This window comes from Ostrea edulis, chromosome 7 (assembly GCF_947568905.1).
Source record: "Ostrea edulis chromosome 7, xbOstEdul1.1, whole genome shotgun sequence".
Classification (NCBI taxonomy): Eukaryota; Metazoa; Mollusca; class Bivalvia; order Ostreida; family Ostreidae; genus Ostrea; species Ostrea edulis.
The window spans coordinates 1,595,675-1,613,468 of NC_079170.1; the positions used below are offsets into that span (position 1 = coordinate 1,595,675).

General features: G+C 35.4%; 1 protein-coding gene across 1 annotated transcript; it reads left to right on the top strand.

Moving 5' to 3' along the window:
- Positions 1 to 5,226: 5,226 nt before the first annotated feature.
- On the top strand, positions 5,227 to 14,163 carry LOC130047567 (aldose reductase-related protein 2-like). Its single transcript, XM_056142884.1, has 8 exons — positions 5,227 to 5,301; positions 5,793 to 5,960; positions 6,749 to 6,865; positions 9,005 to 9,094; positions 9,203 to 9,319; positions 11,957 to 12,069; positions 12,452 to 12,533; positions 14,083 to 14,163. Exons 1-8 carry the CDS (start codon positions 5,227 to 5,229, stop codon positions 14,161 to 14,163), a joined length of 843 nt encoding a protein of 280 aa, XP_055998859.1.
- Positions 14,164 to 17,794: the final 3,631 nt, after the last annotated feature.

Genomic DNA, 17,794 nt, shown 5'->3' on the forward strand with positions numbered 1-17,794 from the left:
TGTGATATTCGTTTGTTCATTTTCAAAGTCAAATGATCCTGAAAGTCTCTTATTTGGTGAACTCGTGCTGCTCGTGCTGTGAAACAATGTACCGACTAACACGTACAGGTGTTTGTGTATGGGGTGTCGAGAATTTGGGCGTTTCATAAAGGTGTGAACGTCTGCGGGGAAGTTAATCCGAGATTCCTCTGACTCTTACCCCGCTTTTATATTTGACATGTGCGGGGGAGAGTCAGAGCGGACTCCATATTGAAAAGTGGGAATTCAGCGACACCAGCTGGTGTCGCTGCTTTACCTACCTCTTACAACTTTATTTCGCGGATCTATCTTCCAAGACGCGAGAATTCAGTTATCGGAAGATAAATCTGTAAATAGATCATGATTAATACGATGCTATCGCCGTTTAAACGGCCCTAACACCGACAAATGGAGCATCACTTGAATTCGGTCGCCGCCTCGCCATTTGATTTCTTTGCGCATGACGTCAGCACATATAAACACAAAATTTCATCGTTTAAACGGCGATAGCATCGTATTAATCATGATGTATTTGTAGAATAATCTTCCGATAACTGAATCCTCGCATCTTGGAAGATAGATCCGCGAAATAAAGTTGTAAGAGGTAAGTAAAGCAGCGACACCAGCTAGTGTCGCTGAATTCCCACTTTTCAATATGGAGTCCGCTCTGACTCTCCCCCGCACATGTCAAATATAAAAGCGGGGGTAAGAGTCAGAGGAATCTCGGATTACGGGGAAGTGTGCATACGGATATGTATCAATATCTTGATATATCTATATACAAGAAATAATCCCGATTTACAAACATGTTGAAGTTTCTACTTAGAGATAATTAAAATCCATTTAGCGACACTGTCCACTCTATATCTGCTTCAAACATATAAACGTGGAAAGTTAATACAGAACGGACGTCATAAGTTAAGGGTAACTATTCGAATAGCAAACTCCAACATGTAAACAATTTATTATAATAAGTAAGTTATCAAATCAGTATGATAATTCTTTAAAGATAGACAGTGAAGGTACATTTTTAAAAATTAAATTATTATTTTAAATTTACAATAATATATATCATTAAATAATATGAATATATACAAGTCGCCGTTTTATACGTTTTAATTTTCACCCACTAATATTTCGCTTAGTATTTTTTTTTTATCACACGAAGGTGCGCGGTGGCACAAAGGAGGCACATATATCAGATCTCCGTGGACTTAAATGTCTACCTCGCTCAGAAAATTAAGACTTCAGAGGTGCCGACAATTTCAAAGGTCCACCGTGTTTTATTTAAAAAAAAAAAAGTTTTAAAAATCCATTTTTGTAACTAGTTACTATAATTACTCAAGTTTAACCAAAATTATACAGTTGTCTCTCTTTTTTTTATCCTCAATTATATCAATTTTAATGGAAGTTGATACAAATAGATATATGCAACTTGAAAATATAAACTCGTCTTTGAGATAGACAGTAAAACAATACTATTTGCTGTGGTCCTTTCACTGCAAGGAATTTTAATTTTTGATCACGATTTTTCAATTATGTCCAGTACAGCGGGGGAAAAATTGTAGTGTTATGTAGTGGGAAGGGGGGGGGGGGGCAATATATCACAAATTTAAACATCGTGATAGAAAATATACAAGTTCCTAGTATTTTAACAGTTGTGATTTACAATCAGAATAAGCCCAAAAAATATATATTAACCTATGCGTCCATTTTTTGTGTATTACACTGTTATTCTCATAACGTCAACATCATGACGTTATATAGCTTTTCTGTTGAAAAACAACACAAAGTTTAAACGACTGTAAAACGAAAACTAGAAAAGATATAGTTATAAAATAAATTGTTCTATAACCTATAAATCCTAGAGCATCAACTGTGAAAGTCTCATTTATTTTGGTGAAATTTTAGTACTTTGTGGCTCTAGTTCTTTATTGCTATTGAGATATTTTAACCTTCAGAATTTCTTCTATGTGACATTCTGAGTTTATTACGAATATATTTTACAACGATTAAATACAGTTTATTTAACTTAATTATTGCTTCATGTTGGATAAGATATTTCCAGGAAAAGGTCAATAGGGCAAAAACTAGAGTATTTCCTTTTCATATTGTATTCTGACAAATTATGTCTCTTCAGTGATGCGCAACCGAAATGTTTGAAATCCGAAATAACATTGACGTTTAGAGCTATCATAGGCAAAAAAAGTGTGCCAAAAAGTGCATCGAATACTGCTATTAGAGGTGAGGGACCAGATATAGTCGATATAGATCCCTTCTCGTGAATATCATCTTCGCAACGTTCCCACATATTTGTCTTTGGAAATGTAAACTGATATCGTATGGTTTGTAATAAAATGTTGTTTAGTGGTAAAAAATGATAATTTTTTCTAGGAATTTTAACAATTCTCTTGATTTGTAAAAATTGCTCAATCAGTGTTTATTTCTAAACAGCTGGCGTTAATAGTCACTTCCTATGAAAACACGACCATATCTGGAGTAATTACAAAAATAAGATGATTCCTTATCCATACCAGTAACGGGGACTGTATCATGCTATTGGTCATCTATCGTGAATACACAGGATTTGTTCTTGTATCCTGGTAATTATCTAAACGCGATATTCAGAGCGTGACAGTGAATCAAACATTGCCTTTGACTGGACACTACATGTGTCATTAAACCCGATATAGGGTGGGGACCTCGGAGGGATATTCGTACTAGTAGAGGTTTCTGTTTCATTATGGAGTCGCATTATCAGAATTTGTGTCAAGCTTTTCTTTCACATCAGTACGTATTGAGTGAATACCCTTAGTAATCTGAGTGGCACTGGGTTTTTACACTCATCAGATCTGCGGCGCACTGTCTTTTTAACTTAGTCGGATTTGAGCAAAACACTTAATGTTCACGGTCTGTGATGTGATAAAATAGAGCAAAATTGCAATTTTCCTAAATGAATTAACGATGCATGCAATCAGCTAGTAATTTACTGGTTGTGTGGAGCCGGAGATCAACTTGAGTAATAAATTATTATTATCAGAGAACTAGTTAAAATACCTTCCTGACCGGAACCCCCCATTTTGTGTTCCATTTAAAATAACCCTATTTTGCAACAACGTTTCCACATCTAACGGAAATAGTAAATGAGTCTTGAGGCATGATCTTTTGAACATGTGGTAGCTATCTGTCAAAATTAGAAATAAATTTATGACAAGTGCCACATGATAAAGTTATAAAAGGCATCAACAATGGGACTCAGTGATCAAACCTCAGTCAGGAATTTACACAGTTAAGTGAAAGGTAGGACATTATTTGCGTAGAAGACGTGAATGAAAGGAACTTTTTCTTATAATGTCCGATATCATTTTTGATTGAACGCTTCAAGCTCTTATCCTTATACAAATTTGACTCCACTTTTGGCACTTTGTTTTCCACTAATATAGCACTAGCAAGTTTATTGTTATTTCGGATTTCAAACATTTCGGTTGAGCAACAAATTTTACAAACATGAATTGCACAATGTAAGGTTTTTTGTATATCTCAATTTAACAAAGCTCAAACTATAAAGGTTCACAAAGAAAAGGTTAAACAAATATCCAATGGCGTTATAAAAGAAGAAAATGGGTCAAGCATGCAGATAGTGAATTAAGATGAATAAATCAAAATTTGCCAATTTCCGTTCTGAATTCGCTTATGTAATTCTTGTTCCACATAATTATACATTGACTTTATGAAAAATGTCCTTAGTTAACTGCACATTTCTAACAATATGTAAAATGAAAGGATAAAACATAGTTCCGGTAGTAACTAGGAAATCTGCATTTATGGAATATTGTCCTTGTGAATGATAACAAACCAATAACGATGGCCAATCTGCATTTGAGGAATATTATAGGATAAACATTCTTTTTGACGAATTTATGTATGTGTAAACTTTGGACATTTTACTCATAAATTGAATACAAGTGCTTTATGTTAAGTTTGTGGGAAAATATCCGGATTTTACACATCGATTATTTTTTCAAGGAGAATGTTTGATTCTCATAATTCCTATTCGTTCACTGCTTTGACGATTTTATAAAGGACCTCCCCAATTTACCTATGACACACGGCTCACGATGATTTAGTAAAAAGTTTGAATTATTCAATTCAAAATGCCCCAAGATGGTCGTTAATACCTTAAATTAGAGGTGTGACATCTTATTTCACCGAAAAGTTCTCTAACATTAAGAGCTAAACCGTCTTTTGAAATCGCGTTTCTTTTTGTTAAATACCTATTGATATTCATCAAATAACCAACCGCCTTTGATTATATCGAGCACAAAGTTTTCCAGATTTTTCTTAAGATTCTATTATAAGTCGTCTTTGTAATAAAGAAAATTATATCGAAACGCAAGACTCGACAAACTTGTGCTGGTGATGAATTTCATAAAATTGAATACAAAAAAAAACACCCATCTGTAAAAACTATACGTTTTCTTTTACCTCATTTACCTGTATTGACCTCCGGTAGTAATTCTGTAGTTTTCAGGCTAAAAGTTGTCATTTTTAAAACTTAGTGTTTTACCATTATATTTCAATATCTCAGGGGAAAAAAGTACACTTACTGGAGATACATCAGTGTTTAATATTTACCAAGAAGTGTCATAGATAAAGCATTTTTTCTTTGAAAATATGGATGGTGAAAAAGGGATCGCAAGCTACAGTTAGAAGTTTGAGGCATCCCCGCTGATGTTAGGGCAACGGTAAGCCCAAGGTAACCTTAAACTTGCATATGTTATTTGTTTTCAGGCGCGTATGAATAACCCGCGTTTTCGGATTCATTGATGTATAATTTTTCAATCAGCTTTATTTTTGTCTAATCAAAACAATTGTAATAAATAAGGTTGGAATTATTTCCATGCGAATGATAACGCATCAAAAATAACATGCAAATTAATTTACATTTGGAATACCTGATTTATTCTCATGTTATGATCTTCATTACTCCTCCTCGGCACCTGATCCCAACTCTGGTGTGTCCAGGGGTCCGTGTTTGCCCAACTATCTATTTTGTATTGCTTGTAGGAGTTATGAGATTGATCACTGTTCGTTATATTCACCTTGCATTATTCTGTATTGATTAGGATATTGAAAGGAAAGGTCCATACACAGGTATAAAACGTACCGGAAGCGGAAACAGAACACAGAATACACAAATTCTACAAGATGGTCGATACAAAGAATACAGTTAAGCTTCAAAATGGGAAGAACATGCCAATATTTGGACTGGGTACATCTCAGGTTGGGAGTTCCTTTTAAATAATATTGTTTTTATTGTGCAACTATCCTTTGCAAGAAACCGATTATTAGGTAAATATACAAACATTGCTTGGTGTTTTCATTCCAACGTCATTTGAGCATGCTTTGCGATGCTTATATGATCATATTCTTAACTTGTATCATGTGCATGAGTGACACTCATGTGTTAAACAAAGATTCAAAAGCAAAATACCCCAGAGATCACAGATGTATTCACCTTCCACCTTCATTTGCAGCATTCCATTAATATGTAAACAAAACCATATACATGGAACTTCATTTTTTTCAATTTCGGGATTCATTTTTTGTTTGTATTCTTCAATATTTGGATGTTTGTAAAATCAGATCAAATTTGAGCAAAGGGTGTAAACCAAGGTTTAGTAGTTTTACATGTATATCCAAACTTAATAGTTATAGGATCTGCAAGTCGTCCAACCCCTATGACAATATGAAAACTCAGGTATATCGTATAGGTTTCAAAACATGAGGCACGGTCGGCCGTCCGTGCAGCTTTAGATGCTGGATACCAACAAATAGATACGGCATACAACTACTTGAATGAAGATGCCATCGGGGAAGTTCTACAAGAATACATAAAAGGTGGAAAAGTAAAGCGAGAAGATTTGTTTATCGTTACTAAGGTAACCACGATTCTAAATATATGACACAATGGAGCAAGAAGGAAATGTAGACTTTAGTATGCAAGGTGAAGATAACGAACAGTGATCAATATCATAACTCCTATAAGCAATACAAAATAGATAGTTGGGCAAACACGGACCCCTGGACACACCAGAGGTGGGATCAGGTGCCTAGGAGGAGTAAGTATCCCCTGTTGGCCGGTCACACCCGCCGTGAGCCCCATATCCTGATCAGGTAAACGGAGTTATATAGTCGGTTAAAGAGTTTTTTTTTTTTTTAGCTCATGTTATTTGTTTATTGTTAATAGTTGCAACGTTAAATAAAAACTTAATGTACACCAAATTCTTTATATTTACGTCATGATTAAAAAGAATATCTTTCTAATGCTACGTCAGTGATGGATATCATAATTTATATATACATCTTTCTAAGTGATATTCTAAGCGGTGAATATAATGATATAGATGAACATGACAGGATATGTCATGGTGCAAGTGCTATATCAAGACGAAAAGTCCAAGGCATGCTGCTAAATGAATGCAAACAATAATGATATGTCAAAACATGCATTCCGTAAAACACGTTGATATTGAAGTGCAGAGGACGGACATTTTTGATTCATTATAAACATAATTCGTTATTTCCAATAAGTTCATCATACGTTTTAAAACTACAGGGAGTAAAAATCCCTTCGTTGTAAAAGTGAATTCATTACAAGGGCATTCACAGCTACCCTGTGCACTATATAAGCATTAAATCGACGTGAATATCAATATTCATTATGCAGCTCCCAATGATTCACATGGATCCAAAGTTGGTAAAGAGATCTATTGAGATGAGTCTGAAGAACCTACAGTTACAATATGTAGATCTGTACCTAGTCCATCTTCCCATACCACTAGCCGTGAGTCGCATTCACGCTATATAGTATTTACATGTAATTCGCAGCTGAAATATTTCATGAACTAACAATATGGTGTTGGTGTTGATTGATAATTTGCAGCAGAAAGGAGAATCATTGCTTTTAGCTCACCCGAAAAAAAGTCCCAAATGAGCTTTTTTAATTACCTGTTATCCGTTGTCCGTATGCCCCTTTGTCCGTCTGTATACATTACACATTCGTTACTACTTCAGAATCACTGAGATAATTTCGGCCATCCTTGGGTAAAGGGGATTCAAAATCATTCAGATGGAGGATGACAACGTTTTTAAAGGGAAATGATAAGGACCCCCCTCCCGAAAACATAATGGCATCTTCTACTCAAATCCAAGAAAAACAGAAATTCAGAGATGTCAGATATCATATCGTAAGACTGGATGTATTTCCAATCACATCCTTATGTAACGGTTAGACTGGTTCAATCACTGAGGGCCTGATAGTTCAGTTGGTAAAAAACCTGAGTAGGGTTTTGGGATTTAGGAAACCGGGCTCGAATCCATGTCTGGTCCATTTCGTGTTACCCCTGTTTCAATTGGTGCCGTAGTCCAACCTCTGGAACTGAAATGTGAAAATGCCTGCCAGGGGATAAAGATTCTGAGTTAATGTCTTTAATGTAAGGTGAAGATAACGAACAGTGATCAATCTCATAACTCCTATAAGCAATACAAAATAGATAGTTGGGCAAACACGAACCCCTGGACACACCAGAGGTGGGATCAGGTGCCTAGGAGGAGTAAGCATCCCCTGTTGACCGGTCACACCCGCCGTGAGCCCCATATCCTGATCAGGTAAACGGAGTTATCCGCAGTCAAATCAGTGTGAGGAAATTTAAGTAGTTAGAATCTGGAGGTCCGACGGATTCAATAGCCGGTGGTCAAAACCAGCGTGTAAAGAACACCCTAACAGTTGCTATAAAACACACCAGGCAGTATTCAACCCAATGATAGCTTACAAGCATTAGATCATTATAACGACAACATCATTTGAGAAATGCTGACTACATTAGACCATTGAAATCCCTGTCACAGCAACTTTACGGTAGCCTGTGTCGAATGAAATTGATCATACGCAAAACATTCTCTCGCGTATCGAATCAGTTGAGACGAATATATGCTGATGATCAATCATTTCTTTATTTTTTAAAATGTCAACTAGAATGAAGTAGATTGGATATAGTTTGCGACATTGTAATCTGGTATATGCCTATCGGAATATACAGGTATGTTTAACTCAATTTTTGTCTAACAAGTTCCCTAGAATTTAGCAAATAAAACTTATGTTTGCTACAAAACAACGATTTTATTCTGCACGTGTAGTTATGTTATCAATGTGTGGGGATTTTTCAGATTTACTTGTAATGTCTTCATTAGTGTTTTTGTTAAAACTTCAACTTTTATCCGAATTATTACCCTAATGTATTTTTGTTTATTAATAATATTCATCCTCAATGCTTTATCATAAAATGTCAACAACTTCCATTAAAGGTGTTTCTGAAGTGTCATCTGTAAATATCAAGTATATCCATGTATCTAATGGGAAAGGGCGGGGTGAAAAAGAACTGTGATATTGGTAGTCTGTTTTTATCTGAAAACCCCTGACACAACAACACTTTTCATACTTGACGCCAACTACACACAATCCCTTTATACACATATGTAATCAGTAGTGAAGGTACATGTATTAGGAACCATTGGCTACATTCGATTATGAATGGTGAAGATAACGAAGAGCAACCAATCTCATAATTCCCACAAGCAATACAAAATAGATAGTGGGGCAAACACGGACCCCTGGACACACTGGATGTGGGAACAGGTGCCTAGAAGGAGTAAGCATCTCCCTGTCGACCGGTCACACCCGCCGTGAGCCCTATAGCCTGATTATTATGTCATCCAAAAAAGTGCAGTACAATACATCATGTACAATGAAAAAAAAATTCATTAATTTCTTTCCTGTATGCCTTCCTCTTCCCATCCATGTATTACACGACAATATATATTTGTAATTTTACATTTAATGAAACCCAAAGCTCCAGTTTCTACTAAAACGAATATATATATGAATATTCAGTTTTTCATAAAATTGAATGAAAATTAATTTCAGTACGATGGAAATGATGAAAATGTTTTTCCAACTGAAGCGAGTGGAGCACTAAAAGTGGCAGATAAGACCGACCTAATAGGAACGTGGAAGGTATTGTTTATTGGAACAGAACATTTGCTATATGTTATGGTATTATTGCATGTAAATCAACGCTTACACGAGTGGAATGTTCAGAAAGCTATTGTACAATACATATAGGCAGTAGAAGAACTTGTGGACTTGGGTCTGACCAAATCTATTGGAGTTTCCAACTTCAGTATCTCACAATTAGAAAGGATCTGTGAAATAGCCAAATACAAACCCGTCGTCAACCAAGTGAGTGAAATTCATATAGCAGTAATTTTTTTAAGTCACCTGGTTTACTCAGGTGATTTTCTGATGTTTGTCTGCATTCATTGTCATCTGTCGTACTTTAACAATTGAACATTTTAAACGTCTTATTAACTACCATTCAAATTCTTTTCAAAATTGGTATCAAACACTTTTTGAACAAGGGGGAATGGAAATGGAACATTTCATGACTCCTGTTACAAGGGGGCCTCTAGGTCGGGGCAAAGACTGCCAAATTTGACCAAGTTCTCTACAACCGCACATCTGTAAGAAAAAACTAAATGCATAGTCATTTAGAGGAGGAAGCTTTAAGACAGCTGGCGAAATTGAAATTTCATGATTCCCGGTTTAAATGTTCTAAGGCCAAGGCAGGACCAAAGTTGGCATATAAATGATATGTGAAACATTTAAATAACTTCCTCTTAAAATGTTTTGATACTAAATCGAAACTAAATAAATATTTAGAAGGAACAGTTAACCCTTTACCTTAATTGCCAATTTCACGATTCCAGGAATAGGGTTTTTGGTACCATAATGTGGCGAAAATGGTCAGGGTGACTAAATGTCTTTTCCAATAGAAAGAATTGTTTATTGTTGATTCTTGTTGAAAAAATCAATGGGAATCTAGGAAAAGCAGTATGAGATGCGCCAGAATTGCAACTTTTACAACCCCAAAGGTATAGGGTCGAAGTCGAAACGGGTCAATGAGGTCATATACAATAAATGGCTACCATAATTATATAAAATTAATTTCTAGAATTGGTTTTAACACGTACTGTATGCGTTCATCTAAGAAAGTAAATTTTTAAAAGAGTTTGATATTGAAGTCAAATTAATTTCAAATCATTTCATGAAACTGTTATAACTGGCCTCTCTCCATTTCAAACATTTCGGTTGAGCATCACTGAAGAGACATTATTTGTCGAAATGCGCATCTGGTGCATCAAAATTGGTACCGTATAAGTTTTACATTAGGTATACAATTCTTCTCAGAGATCGATGTTGTGAATCTAGGACGAAGCCAAGATGGTTTTACGATGTACAATATGTAAACGTTTTCGTCGCTATTTGTGCTTAGTATAGCGTATCGCATAAGGACTGAATACATTTTAAAAGATTTGGAAGGCTTCAACCGAAATTTTATATTTTCGGATCCAATGGTTGGGTTTCAACTCTGAATTAAGCCCGAATTAGTCGTAATAATGCTATATGAAACGTGAAGATAACGAACAGTGATCATTCTCATAACTCTTATAAGCAATACAAAAGAGAGTCGGACAAATACGGACCCCTCGCTATACCAGAGGTGGATTTAGGTGCATAGGAGGAATGAGCATCTCCTGAGGACCGGTCACATCCGCCGTGAGCCCTATATCTTGATCAGGTAAACGGGGTTATCCGCAATCAAAATCAGTGCGCCAAGAACGGCTTAAAAATCTATATGAAACATATCAGTCAGCATTTGACCCAATGATAGGTTGTATTGGCAAACTAGATTGTTATAATAATGGAATTTGCAATATGCTGACTTGAAACGAGAATGGTGAAACCCCTGCACCATCAGCTTGTTTGTCAGTAACTTACCTCGATTTAAAAACTGGTTATTCGCAAACAAGCTCTTGCGTATCGAATCAATTGAGATATATAAACACCATATGCAGGTGAAAATGGAATATCATGAGATTAATCACTGTTCGTTATCTTCACCTTTTTACATAAATATGGGAAATTGACAATGGAGAAATTAAAATCATCCCATTTGTCGTAAAGTGGAGTTGTTAGTTTGCGGTTAATATCTATGTTCAATAAAAGATCAAAGTACGAAGCAGAAGTGGACAATTCTGTGGTGTATTTCATTTCGAGTGCATATGCAAGGTGAAGATAACGAACAGCGATCAATCTCATAACTCCTATAAGCAATACAAAATATATATTTGGGCAAACACAGACCCCTGGAGACACTAGAGGTAAGATGTATAATAATGGAATATTGTATTACTTACCTCCACTGATCTTGAGAAAGAATTGAGTCCTCCATATCTGCTTCATACTTCAAACTAACAACTCGTCTTGGCACATTGATTTTGACTGCGGTTTACTCCGTTTACTTGATGAAGATATAGGGCTCACGGCGGGTATGACCGGTCGACAGGATATGCTTACTCCTCCCAGGCACCTGATGCCACCTCTGGCATATCCAAGGGTCTATTTTTGCCCACTCTGTATTTTATATTCCTTTTAGGAGTTATAAGATTGATCACTGTTCGTTATATTCACCTTTCAGTAACCTACCTCGATTCAAAACTGATCATTCGCAGAACACATATTATATGAGGTAGAGTATGGGCTGGTTGGGAGGCATTTCTTGTTTAATAAAACATCTTGGTTTATACTTTTGCTTAATATTATAATTTAGCTTAGATATGCATAGTAGGAAATTTATTATATATTTTGTAGCCCTTGTGGATAGTGATACTTTTAACTAATACTGGGAATATAGCATGTGGACCATTTGTTTGCGAATATGTCGTATGTATCAAGAGTTTAAATTTTCTACTTATATCAATGCAGGAATTGTTTTTTCTTTGATTATAATCTAACCGATATGCTTGGTTTTTTTAGGTGGAATGTAACATTTATCTACAGCAGAAGGAAATGTTTGATGCCTGTAAGACGCTAGGTATAACTATTACAGCGTACGCTCCACTTGGCTCTCCAGGAAGGAATGATTTGATGTAATGTCCTCATCTTTTCCGTTCAGTTAGAATTGATACTTGATCACTGTTCGTTATCTTCACCTTGCATACTTAAAACTTAGCTTAGAACTAAACGAAGTATTCTTTAGGTAGTTTTAGACATGTTAAGCCATAACATATGTGAGAAGATGTGCAATTAAATGCAGATTTTCAAATATCTCAAAGAACGTTTGCGAAATCTGAAATTATAAAACTTTTCTAAATTAACAGTATCAAACATTAGAATAGTTACTTGCAAGCAATCAATGACGCACTAGGAGTTTTGAAATATGATGCAGTTATAAATTGTGACCATGTTATGGAGATTGAATACATTTGTAATATAAGCTGAATGATGTAATAATGATTTGTTAAAACATAGGAAAGAACAGGGGGAATCTGAAGGTCTTGAAGATCCTGTTATACAAAGAATATCCCACAAATACGGGAAAACCCCCGCGCAGGTAGGTGTGGTATGGTATTATAAAAAAAAATGTCGACCACGTATTGGGAAAAGTGTAAATATTTCAGTCACAGGTGTATCGTTTGAAATGACATGATATGGTTTACCTATGTGAAATTAATGTTATATGAACAAGCATTATAGATTAATAATCAAAAGATATGCAAAAGAAAGAAAATGATGATTTATTTCAAACAAAAATGACTTTAGAAACGTCAACGCAACAGCTTAAAGGTCAACCTAATTATATGTTTTTCAAATTCATTTAAGATTTAAATTTCATTTTTCAAAATACATGAGGGGATGAAATGCGAGGACACTTTACGCCAGTATAACTCATAGCGCTTCGTGCAAAGTATACTGCTTTCAGTCACTGATGTACTTTCAAAAATGAAATTCATTTTCTATATTTACATTCTACTTTTTTTTCTATGAAGAATATTTCCAGCCGTCAAAATAGTTGTATTGTTTTTTTAAAAGCAATATTCATGCGAAAATTGTTTACATTCATTCCAGGGGTCCGTGTTTACCCAACTATCTATTTTGTATTGCTTGTAGGAGTTATGAGATTGATCACTATTCGTTATTTTCACCTTGCATTCATGAGAAAGTATCTAGGCTATGATTTCAATTGGTAACAATATCGAAGGTAAAATATTGGAAACATAAATATATTTAGATAGAAACGCTACTAATTAGTTAGTGAAAAGATTACACCGATTTGATGTATCTCTCATCCCGTGGTCAACACACACGTCACTATGCAGATGTAAACAATACTGTTGACAATATGAATAATGTATATATATAGTTTTTGATAACAGTTTAAATAACTTTTTAAGTATTATATTTTCCTCGCGATGGGCCTAATAACTTGTAAGATAGAATATTCTTATTTCTAATTGAGCATTCCATACGGATAAAATACCAAAGTTTATACATGTGAGAAATATATATGCCAACAGGATGGGGTTATTTTGCCGACATACTGTATCACTGAGATTGAATTTAACATAAAATGCATTGAAGGTAATCATTATGCATATATTGTCTGTTCGTTTGTGTGGCACCGCGATCCTGGACAGTCTTTTTAAGAAGCCAACACGGCTGTTCCTCAGAATTCGGTGAAATGTCAAAAGAGCCTTATCGTAGCTGCAAAAATGATTCGATACTTGATGTTAAGTTGAGTTTAAAAAATGAAATCAACCATATCGGGTGTGATAATGTTGTTATGACACTATCATTAGTTTCACTTTTCCTATCATTGGGTCATTGCTGTCTGACCTTTTTCATACCGATTGTTAGATCGTTCTTTGCACACTAATTTTGAATACGGATAACTCCGTTTACCTGATCAAGATATTGAGCTCACGGCTGGTGTGACTGGTCGACAGGGAATTCTTACTCCTCCTAGGCACCTGATCCCACCTATGGTGTATTCAGGGGTCCGTGTTTGCCCAAATCTCTGTTTTGTATTGCTTATAGGAGTTATGAGATTGATAACTGTTCGTTATCTTCACCTTTCATTATGAAGTATAATTTTGTTGCAGATTTTGCTACGGTTTCTGATACAGAAAGGTACTACAGTGATTCCAAAAAGTGTAAATCCCGAGAGAATCCGTGCAAGGTGAAGATGATAGTTGGTAAAATGGGTAGTAAAAACCGGGCCGGGTCGGGTCACCTTCGTAAACCGATTTCTTTAGTTTTTCTTTAGTTTTCTTCGTTGATATGTCTTTGCTGGTTTTGAAACTTACAGAATATATTCTTAATGATACATTCAGTCTTCGGTACACAATTTAGCATATAATATTACCTACAGATAAAGAATGCAATGATTGTATAAAATCTGGTTGGTAAAATGGGTAGCGAGACTAGAACACACATTATTTGACTCCACTTTTTTTGGCACACTGTTTTTGCCTATAATAACTCTAAAACTTCATTGTTATTTCGGATTTCAAACATTTCAATTGACCATCACTGAAGAGACATAATTTGTCGAAATGCGCATCTGATGCATCAAAATTGGTACCGTATAAGTTTTACATTATGACCCCTGGGTCGAGGCCTCTGTTGGTGGACTGTTAGTCCTCGAGGGTCTCTACAGCCCAGTAGCTAAGTACTTCGATACTAGCTTGAAAATACGAATGTATATTTAATTGCTGTTATAAAATTTAGAAATTCATTTCAAAATTAAGGATTATCTCCCTCACGCATAGCTCTTATCCTTAAACGAATTTGACTCCACTTTTTTGGCACACTGTTTTCCCTATAATAGCTCTAAAACTTCATTGTTATTTCGGATTTCAAACATTTCGGTTGAGCATCACTGAAGAGGCATACTTTGTCGAAATGCGCATCTGGTGCATCAAAATTGGTACCGTATAAGTTTTATATTATTGCATATTTTCTGTAAACTATGCACCTGCAGCTGAAAACCTTATATTTTTTCAATTCATAGAGAGTTGAATTTGATACTCAATGCATTATTTGACCATTTCAATGCCTTTTATTTTACTTACCGTCGATTTTTCCAAACCTGGGCCAAAAGGAAACTGGATGCGGTTGACCCGAGCCGGCGTTAATTATTCCGATGTAGTTGCTACTGTTTTTGATTAATTAACCGTAATTGTGAGATCAAAGTGATATCCATTCATAACTAGTAATTGATGGGACGCTGAATTACGTTCAGGACGCGTCGAAGATGAAAGTGACAGCTAACACTTTCAGTTTATTCGGAATTTTAATATTCGGCCATGGGTACCCGGGTCCGGTTTCCTTTTGACCCGGGTTTTAATAAATTCTAAATATCAAATATATAAGACTCACATAACAGGTACTGCAGCATTTTGGTCATAAATTATCATCATATTTATCTAAATTATGTCTAGTTTCATTGTAGTTACACGACATCGTCTTCTGTTCTTGACGAAGTCTTTCGTTGTATTTCGTAGATCAATAGTAGCTTATCAAACGCTCATAAACAAATATGTACCGCATACACCCCAAACTATTAAATGTGTATTTCAATTTCATGATGATCGACAAAATTAAGCGTAGGCCTAATACACGAAGTGTCGACTGTTGGTTTACAAAGGTAAACAACGATAAACCGGAAGTAACCCTGTGGAACATTTTTGACGCGGCGTGACTAAACACAGAATAAACACTGTGTTCCGGAGTAACTCGAAACACGACTATTGTAATCACAGACAAATGTGTATTTTTTCTCGTTACCCCTTTTACCAACATGAAATAAACAATCGTTGATATTTTCACAGTGAAGGATAATTATGCCGTAATTTTTGTAGCGAAGACCCAATGTATCATCCAGATTAAGATTAAGAAGTTTCACATCAAACGAAAATAAAGTAACGAAGAAAACTAAAAAAAAATTCCGATTACGAAGGTGACCCAGCCCGGCCGGCCCGGTTTTTACTACCCATTTTACCAACTATCGGTGAAGATAACGAACAGTGATCAATCTCATAACTTCTATAAGTTATACAAAATAGATATAACGACCAAAGAATTTGCGAAATGCTGAATTCAATCGAGACTGTTGAAACCCCTGTACCATCAACTTGTTTGTCAGTAGCTTACCTCGATTTAAAAACTGACTATACGCAGAACAAGCTCTTGCATATCGAATCAGTTGAGATATATAAACACCATAAGCAGGTGATAATGGAATATTGCTACATAAATATGGGAAGTTGACGATGGAGATGTTGAAATCATCCCGTTTGTCATACAGTTGAGTTGTCAGTTTGCCGTTAATGTCTACTTCCAATAAAATATCTAAGTATGAAACAGAAGTGGACGACTCTGTGGTGTCCTTTATTTCGAGTTCACAGGGATATATCAAATCGACATATGAATAAAAGCTATACTTCCTAAAATTTGCAGAAATAAATTCGGGAAAATGTCAATTTTTTGGGTCGACTGTTAGCTGGGCCCTGGCACTATACCACCAAACAGAATATTTGCGCATTACAACAAGCTATTGCATTGAATGTGCAGCATTAGATATGATTTCTAAGTTGAATGTATTACCTCAATTCATAAGTGAAGTCCGTAATAGCTCCAAGTGACTGAAAATTGCAAAACCGTCTGCTCTTTGATTTGTCACAGCCATTTTGACCGGTACAACTAATTACCCAAAAAGGATGAAAGGATCCATAACGATTTACCGACTCAAATGCTAAATTTTATTAATATTCATTCATTAAAGTATTTGAATTATGTTATTAACAGGTCTTTACAAAGACACAAATGTCTTATTTTGCCTCTTTTTATCCAAACCACATTAACACGTGTTTGATAATTTATATTAATAATGATAATTTTGTTAGTTAGCAGCACAGGAAATGATATAATTGATAAATGCTGTCCGTTCTTGCTGTCCGACATGTTTCATACCAATTGTTAGGCCATTCTTCAAACACTAATGTTGACTACTCCATATTTCTAATGAATGTATAGGGCTTAACATGGGTCGACAGGAGGCTTATTTCTCTTAGGCACCTGATCCCATTATGTCAAAGGGTCCTTGTTTGCCCAACTCTTAATTTTACATTCGTTGTAGGAATTACAAGATCGATCATTGTTCGTTATCCTCAATTTTCATAGAAATACTTATATGTTAGTAATATTTATTTTAAGAGTTCATATTCGTGGTTTTCAATGTAAAGGTGGAATTTACATAATCAAACAGTGAAGATAGTTTCTACCATTATTGGGGGTGTAAAGGTCGTACACATTGTAGGAAAACTAAATACAGTGCTGGAGACCGTCATTTCTCCCCAATCAAAGCTCACTACGTATATTTAAAACAATACCGATTAAACTAACTATACATGTAGAAAGTATTTCGAGTAAGAATCCCCTATTGACCAGTCACATCCGCCATAAGACCTATGTCTTGATCAGGTAGATCTTGGGTATGATCGAGTTCACTTGGCTCCATCCCCTTTTGCATGGATTTTACAATACTTACTGCGGAATGACCCGTTCCGGTCATTCACATAGACGAATGCATCAAACGAAGCATATTTGACGTATTAGGTGTAGTCGCATATTTTGCGAACAGGCTTCTTAAACGTACTTAAATCGTACCATTGCTGTTCTGAGTGATCAATGGGCCCGAAAAATCTTTTTTTTTTAAAATGAATATGTATTCGTATGGTGATACCCTTTTCCAATCACTCGGTATATTTCTGATTCTAAGTAATCTGTTGGAGAAAACGCACATGTACCGTA

Excerpts from the sequence above, each read along its gene's own strand:
- LOC130047567 (XM_056142884.1), top strand. The coding sequence starts at position 5,227 with ATGGTCGATACAAAGAATACAGTTAAGCTTCAAAATGGGAAGAACATG. Across the intron at positions 6,866-9,004 it reads ATCTTCCCATACCACTAGCC|TACGATGGAAATGATGAAAA; the intron begins GTGAGTCGCATT and ends AATTAATTTCAG. Across the intron at positions 9,095-9,202 it reads ACCTAATAGGAACGTGGAAG|GCAGTAGAAGAACTTGTGGA; the intron begins GTATTGTTTATT and ends CAATACATATAG.